General features: G+C 42.7%; 1 protein-coding gene across 4 annotated transcripts in view; it reads left to right on the top strand.

Annotated features, from left to right (window-relative positions):
* NHS (NHS actin remodeling regulator) overlaps positions 1-19,475 on the top strand; it is a 365,514-nt gene that overhangs the window by 255,458 nt on the left and 90,581 nt on the right. For 2 of the 4 annotated variants that reach the window (XM_063634559.1, XM_063634560.1), the window contains exon 1: positions 9,260-9,360. The exons of the other annotated variants lie outside the window; for them this stretch is intronic. In XM_063634559.1, the coding sequence (XP_063490629.1) occupies positions 9,327-9,360 (34 nt within the window). In that variant the 5' untranslated portion in view covers positions 9,260-9,326. Of the gene's footprint in view, positions 1-9,259; positions 9,361-19,475 lie in introns of those variants that run through there. 4 annotated transcript variants of the gene reach the window in all.

Genomic DNA, 19,475 nt, shown 5'->3' on the forward strand with positions numbered 1-19,475 from the left:
CTTATCTATTCTATCCCTTTGTTCTTCAGTGCTTAGAAACTTGATTAGGAAAAACTTACTCATTCTCATTATTTGCCTAGAAAACTGGTGCCATGATGGATTTCTTCATAGGCAAGTTAAGATATTTGACAAAGAGAGAAGTAAGGGTGGGAGAATCACTGTGTAGCCGTAGTTTGCAATGGCAGGTTCCCTTTCAGCTTGGCTTCCAGGACTTTCTCATTTGATATTTTCACATAACTAGAATAATCTCACTTTGTTTCTGAAACAGCTGTGAAATATGCTGCAGCCCCCAGCCAGCCCTGGAATGGACTTCTTTCTGGTTGGACATGGCAGAAACTTCAATGGGATGACACTATGGACTTAGACCAGGCTGCTGTGCTTATTTGAACTAAGCACTGGGAAGTTTGCTAAGTTCTTAGTGATGAACTCCACATCAGTGTCAGAAAGATAAGGCAGGTTTTCTTGCCTTTTGTCTCCTTGCCTTCATTCAATGGTATGCTATCCAAAAGGTAAAGGGACCTAATGGAATGAAATTCTAAGTCGAAAATACAGCTCTGAGGTTAGCATCTTATAACTCAAAGGCAGCAAAAATAATTTAACAAGTTTCAAAGGAGAGAGCCGAAGAAAGTCTGTACAGAGTTATTTAAGGATTTTGTTCTGTTTGTGAACTGCATCACTTCCAAGCCACTTTGAATATAGGAAAATGAAAAGTTACTCCATTTGACACAATGGGGATCTCTTACTTATTACTCTCCAAATGAAAAAGATGAATTCCAAGTCTAAACATTTGATCCCATTGCTGCAAGTTTTGTGGCTGGTCAATTGTTTGTCATTGAATGGGCAAATGAGAAAAATGAGTTTTATCTCCCTCTAATATTTCCCCTTCCTCAAGTTGATTACTTAAGCTTTTAGCCAATCTTACAATTCCATCGTATCCATTCTCCTAATGTTGGACTCAACAAGAATTCTGCATCTGGGTGCATGATGTCATTTAAAATAAATCTAAAAGGAACTGGAAAGCTTCTGGAATTTCCTTATCTGAGGTAGCCAAGCTAAATAGACTTGACTGGCATCCATCAGGAGCTCAGTGAGGGCTAGCACCATTCTGGTTGAAATGATTTCATGCTAAATGACATGCCAAGACTGAAGTTTTCCTGGGCTCCTTGTTGAACCAGATACCCTAACTTTTCTGCTTCCAAGCCCACAGTGCAGAGTGTCAGAGGACCAGTGACCACACAATACTACTGGCTAGGCACAAAATGCCTTTCAATTAATACAATCAACTCAGAATCAGGAGTTACATAACTAATACAGCAACTGTGCACCATCTTGAATACATTTGGATTGGGGAAGCCAAGCCTTTTCTTTAGCACTCACACTAAAGGTACCAGAGTCATCAAAAGATGAACAAAATTTCAATCTGAGTGCTAGAACTATTAGGGACCTCAGTGATCATCTAATGCTGTCTCTCTTTTCCTGATGGTCTTGCTCTTAGGACCATTTTAATGTTCTTTCTCCTTTCTGGGTAAAATACAGTAAATACAGTTAATACAGTTTTGTTTTTACTAGGATCCTCATGCAATCTTAGGTGAAGTGTTAGCTAGTTCTAGAACTGTAGAAAACTCCATGGTTTCTCCTCCTCTCCCATGCCCAAATCCTCTTCTACCTGCTGGCTGATGCCTCTAGTTTTACCATTCCAAGTTGGTCCTCTCAGCAATAGGCTTGATTTCCATTAAAATGCAAAAACCCTAGGACAGGCTTAAGCCATTATCAGGTGTTTTTCACTTTGTTGTGAAGGAAGGGTCAAAGTAATATGTTGTGGAATGAAAGTTTTATTTCTGTAAGGCCAGAGGGTTAGAGAAAGGAAGAGGAAGTGCCAGCCTGGAGGGCAAAAGGTTCTAAACTGGGAACTTGGGGGCCCACATGGCAGCTCCACAGACTCTCACTCCTTCTCCCAAAATGTCTTTACTTGTATGTATTTGTCTTCGGACTCCCTGTGGTGATCAGGTACTTGGTAATTGTTCTTGCTAAAACTGGAGCTCTGCCAAGTGGAAGGTTCCAAACTGAGAGGCAGCTCAAACCCGGGATGAGGGTCCCCAGCCTTGTCAGAAGGGTGTGTTAGTGCTTTTTTTTTTTTTTTATCCCAGTTTGTGGAAGCAGCACTGGGGATCTGTGCAAAGAGGGAAGGGTAGAGTGTTGTTTTCAACTTCATTTGATATGGGAACTCTTTATCCGGGCTCAAAGGAGAGCATAGGGGGTATATGTCGCCACTCATGCATGCATATGCATACTTACACCCATGGACTCACACACATACACACACAACTCTGTCTACACGTGAATGTTCCTCCTGAAACACTCAGCAAAGCAAGTGACAGATGTTTCCTGTGGGTAGCTGGGATTTCAATCCTGCTCTTGCTTATTGTCTGTTTTACTAGGGTTGGAATGTGAGTGATGGGAGATGGTAAATCTGTGCTTTCTGAGGTGGGATAATGGGTTCCCTGCCATTTATCATTGGGGTAACCCAGCATAGTGGTCAGGAGCCCAGGCTCTGCCATTTACCACCGCCAATGCCTTGGGCAAGTTGTTTAACCTCTCTACACCTCAGTTTCCTGATCTGTAAAATGGAGGTAATACTATTATCTATCTTGTAGAGTTGCTGTAAGATTTAACTGAAATAGCACATACAAAGAACTTAAAACCATGCCTGACACATAGTAGGTGTTCAATACATATTTGCTAAATGAATAAACCATTAAGTTTATCATTATTATCATGAAGAAACTTCCATTGCATGTTGGCTTTAGATTTAGTGGAAACAGTGAGGAGAGAGTTAAGAGTTGTGACTTCTGTTATTACAGTAGGGCCAGATTGCCCTGCAGGCTCATCTACAGATATTTCTCAGTGTATGAAGGAAAAGGGAAAACAACAACTAAATGCCTGAAAACAAAACAAACAATGAAATCTGGGGTGAGGGGGAGAGGGAGATTGACATCTTGCAATTGAAGAACAGCTTCTGGAGAGACAGTTGAGTCAGGCCTGGATATTTCCTGTTTTTAGCTCCAGACTTTAGTTGGAAGTATTGTGCTTCCTCCTGAGTTGAAATGAATCACAAAAGCAAAGCATATTCTCTTTTTTGCAGCACTCCTCACTTCTTGCTCCCTTCTCTGTTTCTTGTCCTGGGTCTCTGCCCTGATATGGAAACCAAAATGGTAACATTTCCTTGATGAGAGCAGAGACTGAGTAGCGTGGGGCTCTATAGTGGTATGGAGAACTATGTAAACTCTTCTTGGTTAATCTCCTGATGAAAAGCAACTGATGAACTCAGGAACTGGGTCCTGAGTGCTTTATCACTGAGGCTCCCCATTTCTTGACCATGTGGTGAGGACGGCTTCAACGGACACTGGCATCAGGCCTGGTGGATGGAGGTTGGAGCAGCTGAGGGTCAAGGCAGCTCCAGGCCACAGCCAGGCCTTTAATTTTCCACACATGTTCACATATGTACAGGAATCCAGCAGATGGGCTGCAAGCAAGCTTAGGCAGCAATCCACTGACAAGTAGCAGTAGCTCTGAATAAATCACATTGGCCTGGGCTGCAAATTTAGCTCCAGGGAGTGGGGACTCAGGCAAACAAGAAGAAAAAGGCATTCACCCAATTTTTTCCTGAAATGCCAGAGGAACAAAACAGGTCAGTGGTGAATACAAAATTAGCTTCTGGCTACCCTCCAAAGTGATCTGACCTATTTGGGACTCATCAAGAATAGGGCAAAGGAAGTTCAGTTGCCTGCATCTTGATCTGTCAAGGGAGAAGAGAGAGGGTACAAATCGCCAGGTGGCCAGATTCCCTGAGTTACTGGTTATGGAGCATATGAATGGATAGGGCTGGAACTCATGAGAAGGGCTCTGGGACATTGACTTTGGGCCAACTCCTAGCACAACTTAGCATGCAAATGATAACCCTGGTGGATGCACTGGTAATCTAGTGTGCCAGCTTGGTGGCCCTGGCCACTGAAAGGAGTGTATCGCATTCTGAAACCCTTCCTGCAGTCTAAGGCCATACCACCCTGAATGCACCCAATCTCATCTGAAACCCTTCCTTCAAGTTAAACTCATATCCAAGACCCTTATGTAAAAGGGGACCTTAGGCCAAGCCAGCAAAGGGACATTAGAGCCCTAGTAGAGTGCAAAGCTGACCACAACTCCTAGCAGGTCGGAGCTGGTAGTGGATGCTGTTAGTGCCCTGCCTACATCTCCTTTACAAGCTAGTGCATTGGTCCTCCAGCTGCTGTGAGTGTTGGCTGCTAAATGCTATAGCTGCCCTCTTCCCCAGAGACTTGCTGTTGGCCAAATGCAAGCCCCATCAACCATCTCACCTCCAGGTGAGACCAGCTCTGTGGTGCATTTTGTGCCCCAGAGATCTCAGTGGGATCAGGCTGGAGCAAATATCCAGCTGAGACTATACTCCTGCTCAGTCCCTTCCCCTACCATATCCAGCTTCCTTCATGCCCCTTCTACTAAGAGCACTCCCTCCATACATTACTTGAACAATAGTGTCAATCTTAACTTAGACTTTGCTTCTGGATAACCCAATCTTAGGCAGAGTTGGGAGGAGGGGCATTTATGAATAGTCTCAAACCTGACTGCACCTCAGAATCACCTGCGCAGCTTTAAAAATACAGATTCCCAGGCCCCACCTCCAGCGATTCTGATTTAGTGGGTCTGGAGTGAGGCCTGAGATTCTATAGTTTTCCTGAGTTCAGTGTTTGGTAATTTTAATGCATCTAGTCCTTTGACCAATGAGAACCACTCATTCTAGCCCTTTGTCTTTATTTCTCTTCTTAGATCTTCTGAGAAACATTCATTGATCAAGTTCAGGGACAACTCACACAATCTGTCAAAGACATTAAGAAGCAGAGATTTAAGTCAAAAGATCCACAGTCCTTGGCAAATCTCTTGGAGTCCAGCATACAATGCTGACTCTCAGAACTTTCTCAGCAAATTGCATCTTTAAATTTTTTTCATATGTATCCTGAAATGTAAAGGTTTATTTTGTTGGGAAAAGGGAGAGACTTTTGAGACATCAGGTTACCATGGAGTTTTCCAAAAAGGGATATTTGACCAAGTTTAGAATATAATTAATGCTTTCCATCCTCCATGCTCAGAAGTGTTAACCTATTAACCCTCCTTTCACTAACAGACCTAAATCTTCATTATTGTTGGTTGTGTGGATGATTTAGTGATGAAATTCAAAGAGAAACATTTTGTTTTGTTATCAGAGACTCTATATTAGGAAGATTTATGAATAGGTTCTCATGAAAGACACAATTCTAGGGATTTTTAAGCAGATGGACAATTAAATAACTGAACGAAGGTGGCTCAGACTAATGCAGAATAGGGGAGTATTCTAGATTTTGTAATGATATTGATGATAATAGTGATAAGAACAGCAACAAAACATGATTGCTAAGATTTGTTTCAGTGCTTAGTATGTATAAGACCAAGCACTAATTATTTGATCTGTATTATCTTATTTAATCCCCCCAGCAACTCTTTGAGGTAAATGTATCTGTTGGGGGATCAACAAAGGCTTTAAAAAGATGAAACTTTATTTCTCGCTTGTGTAAAAGAAGTTAAAGGCTTGTATGCAGACTCAGCAATAATGAGGTACCGAGGCTTCTTCCGGCTCCCAGTTCCACTGTCCCTAGATTGTGGCCCTCATCTTCACAGTCTAAGATAGCTGCTGGAGTGCCAGTCATCACATTATTGGCCTAAGCATCAGGATGAAAGAAGGAACATGCCCCTTGTCTTCTGGGGAGTCTTTCTAGAAATCCCGTACCACAGTTGCTTTGACCACATTGGCCAGGTAGCAATCCCTAGCTAAAAGGGAGACCTGGATATGTAGAATTTTGGTTGTATGGCAATGGGTACAGTTTTTTAAATGAGATTTTATAAATTTGAAAGAGAAGGAGAATGTGGAAGGTTTACTAAGAAATTGACAACTTATGCCACAGTAGGTAATATTCTTATCCCCATTTTGCAGATAAGGAAAATAAGGCACTAAGAGACTGAATGACTTGGTGAAGTTCACACACTATAGGTGGCAGTCACAGTAGGACGCAATTCTCTATGATCATCCCTCTCCTGACTGCTATTTCATCCTGTCCATTTTTTTTTCCGATTTTGTAAAACAGTTTTTTTTTTTTTTTTTAGAAAAACATTTGTTCATTTCCTGCTTTCGTCTTGGTGTGCCTTTTACCACCTTTGCATAGATCCTAGCCATTCTTCAAAGTTCAGCTCCAATGCCCCAGAAAGCCCTCCCTTGCACCCACAACTGCTTTCTAGTAAATATTTATTGAGCACCTATTATGTGCCAGGCACTCTTCTAGGCACTTGGGCTTCATCAGTGATTAAAAAAAACAAAAACAAAAACAAAAAAAACCGAAGACCCCGGCTAGCTTAATAGTTCTGTGACCTTGGTCAAGTTCTCTGAGTCTCAGTTCTATGTGTGTAAAGTGGAAATAATAAAAATTACTGTGCAGAGTTACTTTATTATTGTTGTTGCTATTATTGTTATACTATTGTACTGTATTATTATATTCCCCTAATGAGAAATGCTATTCCTTATTAGGCTGTAAACTTCTGGGCAGGAATAGTATCCAAAGCCTTCTGGTATCACTCAAATACTTGATCAAAGTCGGGGCTTATTAAATGTTTTTTGAGTGGATAAAAAGAGTTTTGATGTAGAGAGAACTTCCTGCTTACTTATGCTGTAGATTTAGGAAACAGTAATAAACAGCCTGAGACCCATAGGAAGGGTTTTTTTTGGGCGGGGGGGGGGTTGCCCAATTTAAACTGTGAGTGTTGGTGAGTGGTGTCCTAAAGCAAAACAAGAATGAGTAATAATCTACTCCTCATACTCTTCCGGAAGTCCTCAGAAAGAAAATATATCCTCTTCCTTTCAGTTTCTTTTTTTCACCTTCACTGATAGATTTCATGTTCCAACAAGTCCTGCTGATCTCCTTTTGTGTTTTATTTCTGTCTCCTAATTCTCTTCTCCATCTCTGATCTTTGCTACCTATGGGAATAGGGCTGCTGGCCTAGTGTCCACAGAAGAAAACTTCTGGAAATCAGGAGGCATGGTGCATCCAGAGTCCTAGAGCTGTTACATTCTAGTCCTGCGGACAGCACCCCAGCAAGAGCTAACCAGTGCTTGCATCAAAAGTGCACATCAGGTTTGTTGAGCACCAAACTCCCTTTATTTTGCCATCTCAGCCCAGCTTTCCCCTCAGCCCTTCTGCAAAGGTGAAAGGCAAGTTCACAGGATGCAGGGCCTTCTTTCTTCCCTGACATCTGGTTTGATTCTGGGCAGCTAAATAGTGGCTTTGCCATGAACAACAAAAGCTAATTCACTGTGGTGGTTTTTAAACACCAAGTGCAAATATTTTTCCTTTTCAGCTTGGGGTCACTGGAAGGGAAAAAACAGGGCTGAGAGGGAGATTAACCTTTTAAAACCTATTATGACTTCCCAGAAAAAATAAAACAATGGCAGCATTTCCTTTCATTCGTGAGAGTCTTTTCATGAGTGATTGTTGTTTGAGGCAAGATTGGGGCCCTGAAGAAGATTTTTAAATACTAGCTTAGCTTGGTTTTCTACTCAAAAGGCCACCATGATTGCTTTTAAGAACCCACACAAATCCCTGTAAAGCCCAGGGCCACCCTCTTTGCTTTCTCTCTCTTCTGTCTTCATCTCTGGCTGACCTTCCCTCCTCTCCAGCCCTTTGCTTTCTTCCCTCAATCAGGGGCCTGACTCTCTGCTAAAGGGAGGGGATCAGTGCAATTAGCAGGATTTTAGGCAATGGCCATGCCAGCCATTGATGCCACTGACAGATGCTTGGGAGGCTGAAGATTCTGTCTGGGTCATTTCTCTGAGGTTCCAGCCAGACTTTCTGTTGATTTGGGCTGTCTTAATGCATCCCAGAGCCTCAGCGCCATTCAGTTCCTCTTCGGAAACGAAGTCACCCATTCTGGTTCTTGCTGCGCATGATTAAGGAGCAGAAGTATCCAATACAGGGAGTCACAGCCATTAGCAGAAATCTGGCAGATGAGGAAAAAGCAAGTCTATCTGCCTCACTAGTAGTTCTTTTAATGTTCTCTCTGGACTGCAAAGGAAAAGCTCGTCTCTCACTCTTCATTAGTTTATCTTCTTTCCTTCTCTCTTCCCTTTCAGCTTCTGCACACGGATTCACTTGCTGGGCTCAGGTGGGAGGCAAATCAGGTGCCATGACAACATAAGGCTATTAGGGCAAAAATGTGGAAGTACCTAAATTCTCCCTTTCTTGTCAAGAGGAAGATCTGAACAGGGTCCAGGATGGTTGCTGTTTGTGAAGTGGTTTGAGTATTCTTGCTATGCGCTATTACTGCTGTTATCAGCATCATGAGAGTCTAACATGTTGATACAGGTGGTGTGTGTTGGGGCGGGGGGGTGGGTGGGAAGGGATCAGAAATTGATTTGTAGCCTGCAAAGAGCAAACTCCAGTTGTATCGCCTCCACCCGCACCATTCTTGTCCTTTCGGTGTGTGTGCAAATATTTGCAGACCTGTTGAATAGCGCACCCTCACACCAACCTAAAATTTTACAGCCAAGTAAGCCAGCCCCATCCTGGTGAGAAGAATGGGTGGCAACCTGGGGCAGCTGTGGAGCGATGGGATGAAATGTATTCCTTCTCCTGATCAGGCAGTTGGTGTAGGGGCTGGGTGGCTGTGGCTCCCTGGATTTGGGTATTTGTCCAGCTTCCTGTCTCTGGCAGTGTGCTAATGGTTTCCATAGCCACATGGCACTTGGCAGAGCTTCTTAAACTGGTGTGGCCGGAGACTCTGCATTCTAACAAGCTCCCAGGTTGATGCCTATGCTCCTAACCCCCTGGCCAACTGCAATTGGAGTAGCAAGGCTGTAAAGAAGTCCCACTGCGACCTAAACTGCTCCAGGGATGAAAAAGGAAAGTGCTAAGCCCCTCCTCTGGAGACAGGGTGTGTCCAGGCTGCCCTGGAGTCCTGATTTGCCATTCAAGTGAACCCTGGAGGGATTAGCAGCCAGCCTAGCACTTGGGTGAGACCATCTCCCCCTCCAGGGGGAAGTCCTAGAGGCAGCACAGAGGTTCTGTGAAAATCTGCCATCCTCCTCGCAGAAGGTTGCCCTCTCTCGCCCTCCATCCCCCCCTGCCCTGCTTGCTGACTTAAGCAGATCAGCTTTCAGCTCTCTGGCATTCAGAGACGTCTTTGCATAAAAGAAAAGGCCCTTCCTTAAGGAGCAGAGCGGGAATCCAAGCATGGCTCTGGCCTGCTGCATGCCCAAGAATGCAGGTATTTGGGGTTTGCAGCATTTCTTGGCAAGACAAAGGGGAGGGGGAGGCTGGGTCTAACGAAGAGGGGCTTGTGCTGTAGCCACCTCCTATTCTGGGGGAGAGGAGAAGTATGCTTCCCAGTGAAAGTGAGCCCTTTCACAGGAACAGCTGTGAGGAGGGGAATCTGCACTTGACCCTCACTCAAGGCTGACTTTGACATTTAGGGTCAGTGGCTCCTCAGCTTTGAGGACCTTGCATTGTTCATACTGGCTGGCCAACGTTTTCACCTTTGCTCTCCTTCTGAGGCATCAAACTACCCAAGACAAAGAGGACAACCCTTTCTTCCTTCTCCTCTTCTGCTCCGACATTTGAACGTCTTAAAGAAGGGCTAGAGGGTAGCTCAAGTAGAGATTCCAGGGCAGGATTCCGGGGCTCTAGCCCAGGACTGCTGGGAAGGGGCCCCATCCTGCATGGGCTTGCACCAGGCCCTATGTTGCTTTCTTCTCCTCCAGCACTGCCCCCTCCAGTCTTCTTGGAATTCTTCAGTATCTTACCTTCATCCTGAGATTACAGAGAAAGATTTATTTATCTCCCAGTGTCCCCAAAACAGCCCTGAACTGAGAGTCCCCAGACCCAAATCCCCCAACCTCTCGTTTCTGTTACATCTTCAATGGCCTTACACAAATCTGGTTAAACCACTGTGGGGCCTGTCTTGATTTCTTTAGCCCTCTAAGCCCTCCTTCACTATACTTCTTTATCACATAAGTTTGGCCATGCAATTGAACCCTATTTGCAAAGCACTGAACTTTTTACAGTATTCTTCCAGCACTGGGATTATTAGTCCTTCAGTTGTAACTCAGGCTCCTTAATGTCAAGGACAGTGCCTTACTTTCATTTCTTGCTATGCGCTATTAGGTTGTTCCGCAGGAGATGGCCAGTGTGACAGTTGACGCTGGCCGTTCTCCTTGCCTCAGCTAAACCCCTTCACTGCACATTTGCCTCCACTGCCTCTGCGGAGGCTGACCCAGGGCCACGTTTCCAGGGTCTCCTATTAGCCCAACTGCTACCAACACCGTGTATGCAGCCTTTCTTAATGAAGGGTTTGTCCTACCTGCTGTCTGAGAACACTCTCTCTGAGCTGCCTTTCCAGGCCATGATGATGGGGAAGCACTGTTGTGTGCAGCTTTGTTACTTAAGATCCCTCAGGAGAAGAAGGAAGCATGCCTGTGAACCAGGCAGCTTCCAATGGGTGTCATGGAGCCTCTATCAGTTTGTTCAGGACATTGTGGTTTCTGAATTTTGTGGCAGAGAAGTTGTTCAAATACAAGTCCCTAATATCATATATATTTATGATAAATAACCATTATTTGATGGGCAGGCCAATTATAACAATTAAACACCTCAGACCAATCAAATCAGAATCTCTGGGAGTGGGTCCAGATAACAGTGCATGTTTTTAAAGCTCCCCAGGTGGATTCCAATGTGCAGCCATAAGAAGTAAGAACTGCACTCCCACCCAAACCCCCAATTCCCCTCAGGGAACCAAGGAAGACAACTAAGGGCCTACGTTCATACATTTTCATACAGATCAGTGGATTCAGGAGAGAGCGTCCAACAGCCAGATAGTCTATTTATTAGGCCTGAAGAACTAAGTAATGGGCGAGAGTACCAAAGAAATAAGGCCCTGCCAGAAGTTTCAGTTTAGGCTCAATAAAAAAGTTGAGAAGGCCTTTAGAATAGCTTGACCCAGTTTTCCCTCAAGAGTTGAAGATCCAAGGCCTATGCATGGCTGACAGACCAGGAAGGGACTGGGCGGGGGTGGTGGTGGTGACAGGGCTACTTGGCAGAGGGCTCAACTTTTTTGAAGCTGCTGGCATGTCATGAGTTTGACTATCTTTGGGCATTAGTCTCAGCAAGGTCATGGTACTCCTGCCAACTCTGGATGGTTCACAAGTGGGAAGACTAGGCCCTTAATCAAAGATGCCTTCAAGTAGGACTTGGCAGATACTGCATTCAGCACAATAAAAGCTGAGGGGAAAATGACTGCTTTTACCTTAACACATTTTATTACCACCAGGTTTCATTATAAAAATGTTAGAGGTTTGGGTGTGTGTTTATTACATAAACAATGGAGTTACTCTGATCTTCACCAGCTTTCAAACTGGAATCTCAAACGGAGTTCTATTTACTAGATTTAAAGCCGTGGGACAATTGTTTCTCATGACTGCCTTATAAGCATAGGAATAATGCAGGGAAAAACAAACTCTCTGTTTTCTTTCCTTCTCAACCCCTGCCAAATTTCCCCAATCTGGAAGAAGGCACAGCCACGTGCTGGATGTTGTAGCTGATAGACTATATTTGGGCTAGGCTTACCAGGGATAGGATGGTCTTCAGGAAAAGTGGGCGTGTGACTCAAAGTTCAGGCTCCTGTTGTGTCTAGCTTAGAAAGGTGTCCTGGAGGCTTGGACAGGTGTGAGAATCACTTAAGCTGATCAGGCAAACTCTCGGAAACACAGACCCTTATGCCAACCCATAGTCAGTGGTCAGAAAGTACAACAGCTATTGTCATTATGTGTTCCCAGATCTCTGGGCATTTGTCTTTTCCAGAAGCAAAGCTTTCATGTCATTATCAATGTCATCTTGGGTCCTTTAGTTCATTCCTGGGAACCCTGCATTCAGAGGGAGCAAGGCATAGGCTGCCACTGTCTTATGGCAAAGACCATTTTGTCAATTTTACTGATGTTCTGTATTTTAAAATTAATGTATCTGATTTTATATTCTTTACTTGAGATTTTAAATTATTAAAAATATTTCTTAAATTGAATGTTTCATTAAAAAATGTGAGAATTGAAAACTATAAATTTACCTCAGAGTATAGCTTTGGTAATTTCCATTGGTTTTTCTATGTGGGCTTACTGTTGTTGGTTTCATCCTCTGAATAGTTAGTTTTGGGCAAGACAGCATGGTGTGAGGAAAATGGGCTTTGGTGTCTGCCAGATCTGGATGTGAATCTTTACTCTGCCCTTTATCAGTTGTGTGACTAAGTTATAGGATCACAACTTCCTTATTTCTAAAATGGAGACAATAATATCTGCTTGTTGTATTCTTTTTTTTTTTTTTTTTTTTTTTAGATGGAGTCTCACTCTGTCGCCCAGGCTGGAGTGCAGTGGCGCAATCATCTCAGCTCACTGCAAGCTCTGCCTCCCGGGTTCACGTCATTCTCCTGCCTCAGCCTCTCCGAGTAGCTGGGACTACAGGCGGCCGCCACCACGCCCGGCTAATTTTTTGTATTTTTAGTAGAGACGGGGTTTCACCATGGTCTCGATCTCCTGACCTCGTGATCCACCCGCCTCGGCCTCCCAAAGTGCTGGGATTACAAGCGTGAGCCACCACGCCTGGCCTGCTTGTTGTATTCTTTAAACGAGGATGAAAGAATGCAGGCAAAGGACTTAGCATGGTGCACCTAGTAGATGCTCAATCCATGGTTGCTATGGATAATAATAGCAGAAATAATAAATCACTGGCACAGGCAAAAGCTTTGTGGCTGGGAAGTGCTCTCCATTTGCATGTCTTGGGCAGAGGGCCAGGACAGTGGGTATCCTTTCTGGATCAAACTACTTATCCTAATGTCCTCCAGAGACACTGGCAGATGGGACATGAAATACCAACAGTGTGCCTAGGGGAGGGCATGCAGCCAAATGTTACACTGAATTGAGCACGCCAAGGCAATCCAGGAAAAAACTCAGCACAAAAACTCACCATTCAGAAATTCCCCTGAACTGTCTTGATCTCATTTTCTCTTGTGGGATGTTCCTCAATGAACTGAGCTTCCCTACCCCAGATCTGGCTTCTTTCCTGGCTACCCAGCTGGGTTACTTTCCCCTCTGTAGGGTTTTGACTGTACATTATAGCCAGATCCTTGAGGGAAGTGAGCATTTGGGGAGTAAAACTTTATGGAGCAGCATCTCTGTGCTGGGCATTAGGCTTGGCTCTGAGCATCAAACATGTCTAAGTCACAGTTCTGTTCTTGAGGATTTCCAAGTCAGATGCCTTAGTTCATTTTCTGTTGCTATAACAGAATACCACAGACTGGGTAATTTATAAAGAAAATAAATGTATTACTCACAGTTCTAGAGGCTGAGAAGTCCAAGATCAAGTGGTTGCATCTGGTTGGCTTCTGGTGAGGGCTTCATGCTGTGTCATAACATTGTGGAAGGCATCGCAGGGTAATAGGGGGGTTGCACTGAGAGCCAAGCTGGCTTTTATAACATATCTACTCTTGTGATAACTAACCCATTCATGTGACAACCCATTTAATCCATTAACCCATTAATCTATTAATCCATTTAATCCATTAACCCATTAATCTGTTAATCCATTAATCTGTTTATCCATTGGGTTATGGAAAGAGCCCTCATAACCCAATCACTTCTTAGAGACCCAACGTCTTAATACTGTTAAATTGGAGATTATGTTTCCACATGAGTTTCTGAGGGGACAAACATTCAAACCATAGCATCAGGAGAATACTGACCCGTAAACATCAGAAAGGCTAAACACAGTGCCTCGAGGCCCATCCACAGGAAAGAGGAACCAACTCTTTCTTGTGGGGTGGCATGGGAAGCCAAGTGAGGCTGATGGAGGAGAGGACTTTTGAACTGACTTTGTCAGGATAAATAGGTTAAGATGTATCAAGTTTTCGGTAAGTTTTTAAAAATGTCTACTTGCCTTTGGTTGCTTCTTGCCTTCTCTGAGTCTGCGGGGCATAGGAGGTGATGGAGGAGATGGTAATATTTAGGAAGGGATAAGGCTGCAGGAAGCTATAAGCAACTGTAATCTGCTATCCACACTCTCTCCATCCTGCAGAACTCCACTGTATATAGAGGTAAACTGAAGTGGAAGTTACTTATCTGTGTTCAAAGCAGAATCTTCTAATTTTCTCTGAAGCCCACCCTGTACTTCTGAATACTTTGTTGGGTAGCATGGCTCTCTCTCTCCTACTCTTTTTGGCTCAGCAAGAATACCAGAAACTCCACTCTCCTGAAGGGTATTACTTTTCATGGCCTTGCATGTGGCTATAACTCATTGATCTTGAATGTAGCTGCACCCCTGGCTCCTGAAATGGCAGAAAGGACATACAGAAGGGAATTAATCTCAGCCATATCCATTCGCAACTGAAACACAGAACTGGTTCTTCAGCATCCAGATGCCAAATGTCAAGCTCCAATAAGAGGAAAGATGCAAATGCTTCCTCAGCTTCAAGGAACTGAGGCCTCCCAGGAATGTTGTCTTTGCTCCTTTCTTGATCCCACCTTTGCAATTGAGTGAGGAGGAAGTTTTCATTTATTCTTCAAGATAGAGTAAATCACTCTTCTCTCATCACCTTGTCTTTGTGTTATTTGGCCATTAACAACTAAGCTCCCTCTTCCATCTAAGTTTTTTACCCCTGGAAACATTCACAGACAAGTAAGAGCTGGATGATTAATTTCCGAATAAGGATGTGTTTGAGAACAGGCCAGGGGCACACATCAACAGCCACATAGCCATCGGCTTAAACGGATGATAAATTCTGCATCCCAACTAATACAGGCCCATAGTTCCTGCTTTGAAAACCAGGGGTGATGACAGGGACCATGGGTTTCTAGTGCTTTCCACACCTGTCTCAGAAAGCAAGCAAAATAACCACTTGGGAGAATTAAGATACTTGTGTGTTGAGTGTTTTTCCCTAAGAAAGAGTTGATTTGTTGCTTCTTTTGATTAGGCTTTTATTTTTGCCCTTCTACCTCTCTCCACTGAGTTTTTAGTTGCTTCTTTTTTATTTTATTTTATTTTTTTACACAAAAGACATCATGGGTAAGAAGAGGAGATTTTATTTTGAAGAACAATGACCACATTAACAAGGTGACAACAGATAAGCTAAAAGTCACTCCATTTTCTGCCAGGGAAAAATGTCCTTTGCTGCCAAATCACATTCTGCTTCTCTTTGTCTACTCTCCTTTTATGGGAGGGTGGCAGGCCCAGCCACTGATGGACTCAGAAGAAATATCTGGGAGATAAGATACACCCTTGATTCATATGAGAAAAGAAGCTTTTGAGTTCAATGATAAAAAATAACTTCCTTTCCTGTTCCACAACATTCTTGTGGCTGGAGCCCTCTGTAGGACAACGACATTTCTCTGCCCTTGGTCCAACATATCAAGCTGAAAATAACTATGAATTCGGAAACTTGGTAAAGGGCAAAAATCCAGTTTATTGCATTTAATAGATATCTAGGCTTAGATTAGATTCTGTAAGTATAGAATCTGCCCTACATCCTGCTCTATATTTGGGGCAAAGCTGAGAACCTCTCTATCTTTAAAGTGTCACAGCTACATTTGGAGACTCAACCCATTCAGCATTCTGTGAAAGAACAGTAGAAGCAAATATCCATGTGTGATTATATTCCCAAGTATGTCTATTTAAAAAAGAAAAGAAAAGAAAAAAACAAACTTCAAAATGATTGGAGAAATAAAAACTGGATGTGGGATGGAGGAGGTGACAAGGGAAAGGAAAGGAAGCTTCTAAGGAAGTGAGATTTGAGCTAGGCTTTGATGAATTGGTAGAAATATATTAGCCAGAGAAACATTTTAGGGTATATCTTTTGTTGTTGTTGGAGTCTCGCTCTGTCACTCAGGCTGGAGTGCAATGGCACAATCTTGGCTCACTGCAACCTCCGCCTCCTGGGTTCAAGCGATTCTCCTGCCTCAGTTTCCCGAGTAGCTAGGATTACAGGCGCCTGCCACCAGGCCTGGCTAATTTTTTTGTATTTTTGGTAGAGACGGAGTTTCACCATGTTAGCTAGGATGGTCTCGATCTCCTGACCTCGTGATCCGCCCTCCTCGGCCTCCCAAAGTGCTGGGATTACAGGCGTGAGCCACCGGGCTCGACCTAGGGTATATCTTTCTAAGTTTTGGTTTCTTCTACAAAATCTCATAGGCTTGTTGTGAAGATTTAATGGCATAATTAAAATAGTGCACATGGCACACTGTTGGGACATAAGGACTGAATAAGTGGTTGCAGTTGTTGTCATTGCTACTATTATTATCATTGCAATTAGGAGGTGGTATTGGAAGTATGTGAAAAGAACCTTCGTAGGGACATGATGCTATTACCACAGGTAATTAAAGCCCTTTTTCCTGGCCCCTTTTTCTCTGATCTTATCCCATTCTTTCTGAGACTGTCATCTTTTATATTTTGGCATACTTTGGTTAATATTAGTTCACTTCTGGCAAGATGAAAGCAGACCCAACCAAGTATCAAAAGATTTTTTTTAACCCCACTCCATTTCCCAATATAACATCTTATACACTGATTTACAATTTCAGTAGAGGGTGGATATTCGAGTGAAGATGTAAATATAAAACCAATAGCTTATGCTATAATTTCTCCAGGGGTCTTTGTTTTTAGCAACTTATTTTAGCAATTTCAAAAAATATTCACTCCAGTTATTTTGATTTTCTTCTAATCTGTTTATCTTCCAGTGATTTCATTCAAGTCACAAAGGAAAGGTGTTTCTGGAAATAAGCAATGAAACATTTCTTTTTTAAGTTTAGCGGTTAATATGGCAGTATTTTTGCCTCATAAGTGATGAATATAATGTGTTTAAGAGGGGCTTGTCCATTGATGTTAGGGACTGAGGAGATTCTCACATGCAGTGGTTGGGGGAAACCAGGATGTTAATGTTAAAAGTAATTTAATGACTCATGTGCTCAGGAGGATTATGCTAATTGCTTGGTCATAGCTTATCCTCATCACAATCCTCTGATGCAGGTACAATTATTCTTCTCATTCCATAGATGAAGAAAATGAGGCTTAGAATATTTACATAACAACTTGCCCAAGATTACAGCTCAGTTGTTGTAGAGCCAGAATTTAGACTCAGTTCTCTCTGGCTCCAAAACCTATGTTGTGTGTGTGTGTGTGTGTGTGTGTGTGTGTGTGTGTGTGTGTGTGTGTTTTCCCAGTAGGTTATACTGTCTGCAGGGGTTTGAAAGTAATGATCCCAAACTAAACATGGGAGTGATGTTTTTAGGTTATCATACAGTGCCTTGGGGAAAGTGGGAGCTCTCAATGAGGTTAAGGGTTAAAAGATGTGCTATGGCCTGTGCTACAATCTCTGTTTAGTTCATCCAAAGTAGAAGGAATTTAGTTCTGATTTGAAGGTGCAAAAACTGATCAGAAGTAATGGCCTCAATCAAAATACAAGACTGTGAACTGAGAAGTGGTGTCACTTGGACAAGGGACAGAGCCAATAGTGTCCTGTGTCTTGAAAAAAGGGAGGGGCATGGTAGGTAAAGCCTGTTACCTTCACTTTTGGTTTCTCTAATGACACTAGAACTTTTTGCTAATTAACTTGATTGCCTGCAACTCATATATTTATTACTAAGCATTGTTTATCAATAACATATTGTTCAAATATTTGTTTCCCAGGAGAAGGTTGTAAATGTCCTCTGGGATCATAAAAGGTGATGGATTAACAAGTGCTGGTAGTTGTGGTAGGTCAAGAAGTTACAATGCAGAATTTCCCATACTGTTGTTTGGATATGTTGGCAGGTCAGCATGAAGAGATGGTGTTTTTCCATGATGAGAAAGATGATAGTTTGTCCTCTAATTTCTTAGCTTTAGCATCTGGTGAAGTTGCTTGCAGGGACTATATTTTATCTCATTCAAAGTCTCTGAATGAAGTAACAAGTAGCAAATATGATTACAACTCTGTAGTTACAAAAACCTAGTTTTAAATGTCTCCCATCTACAATTGGCTATCTTCATACCACCATCTGCCTTCTCAAATTTCCCAAGGCCATTTGCTGTGGATACCACAAAGCTGCCCTGGGCCAACAATGCCACCTGTTGACTGGAACAGAGAACTCTTGGATTCAACATCTTTTTCCCCTCCACCTCCTTTCTTGCACCTTGGAATGATAATGCATGTGTCTCTGAAGTTCCCCACACCAGCCAGATGTTCCAGTCATACAAAATTGCTTGCAATTTCTCATCACATCATGCTCTCTCACACACCTACAGGTCTGTGTACACTAAAACCTCTGAATGCTTTTATGACCTATTTTGCCCGGCTATTTCTTCAGTTTAGAAGCCTTGGCTTAAACATCACTTTTTTGGGGGAAGCCTTCCCTGAAATTGCCCAGGGTGATTTAGATATCTCCCTTTCCATAGCCTATATGTAAAGGAAAGATAGTTGTGCCTGTCTATCTTTTAGTGGATGGTGGTGCTTCCAAGGGAAGAGGGTGAACCAGTACCCCTATAAGGACCTGAGCCAGTGGTGGAGATAGGGAGGGATCAAGTCAGGCATGGCCCCAGTCTTTTATATCATCATCTGAATTTTTTTTTTCGTAATTGCATGCCTCATCCTAAACATTCTTATAAAATTAGCACTATTATCTATGTTATGTAATATAAAATAATCTCTCCTCAATCATTGAGTAAAGCTAGTGGTCCAGGAAGATCCTTCTGTATTTATCCTGTGGCTTCCTGAACTGCCAGGCACACTACAGCGTATCTCGGGAGTATGCATAAGTCCCTCTGAAAACCAGGTATAAAATAATGTCTCTCAAGGCAGCCATTCAATGGTCTCCTTCAGAGTAGGCACTAGGTCTTTCATCTCTGCTATAGTATTGTCTAGTGGATTTTAGATACTCAAGAAATATTATTTTTTGGAATGAGTTAATCTTTCAAGTGATATCAGACATAATAAAGAATCAGTGTCATTAATCTTCAAAATGACAGATATTTCATTTGTAGACCCCAAAGTCTCCATCAGTCTACTACTCTTTCTCTAATTATTCTTGCATTTTATCAGGTACTGGCATTTAAAATTAATTTTTAAAACTATCTTCTTGAGTTATATTAACATTGTTTACTCACTACCATGATACCAGTATTGTTTTCCACTCTTCATTGCAAATACATATTTTCCAGCAATATTATGGGGGAAATAAGCCTTGATGGAAAAACCCGGAACTCTAAACACCATCTGTAGTTTCTTTTCCATGGGAAAATATGTCCTGAATTAAAAGAGAAAACTGACTTAGAAATGAGCTTCGGAACACTTTGAGGCTGAAGAAGACTGCATTCAAG

This window comes from Symphalangus syndactylus, chromosome X (genome assembly GCF_028878055.3).
Source record: "Symphalangus syndactylus isolate Jambi chromosome X, NHGRI_mSymSyn1-v2.1_pri, whole genome shotgun sequence".
Taxonomy (NCBI): Eukaryota; Metazoa; Chordata; class Mammalia; order Primates; family Hylobatidae; genus Symphalangus; species Symphalangus syndactylus.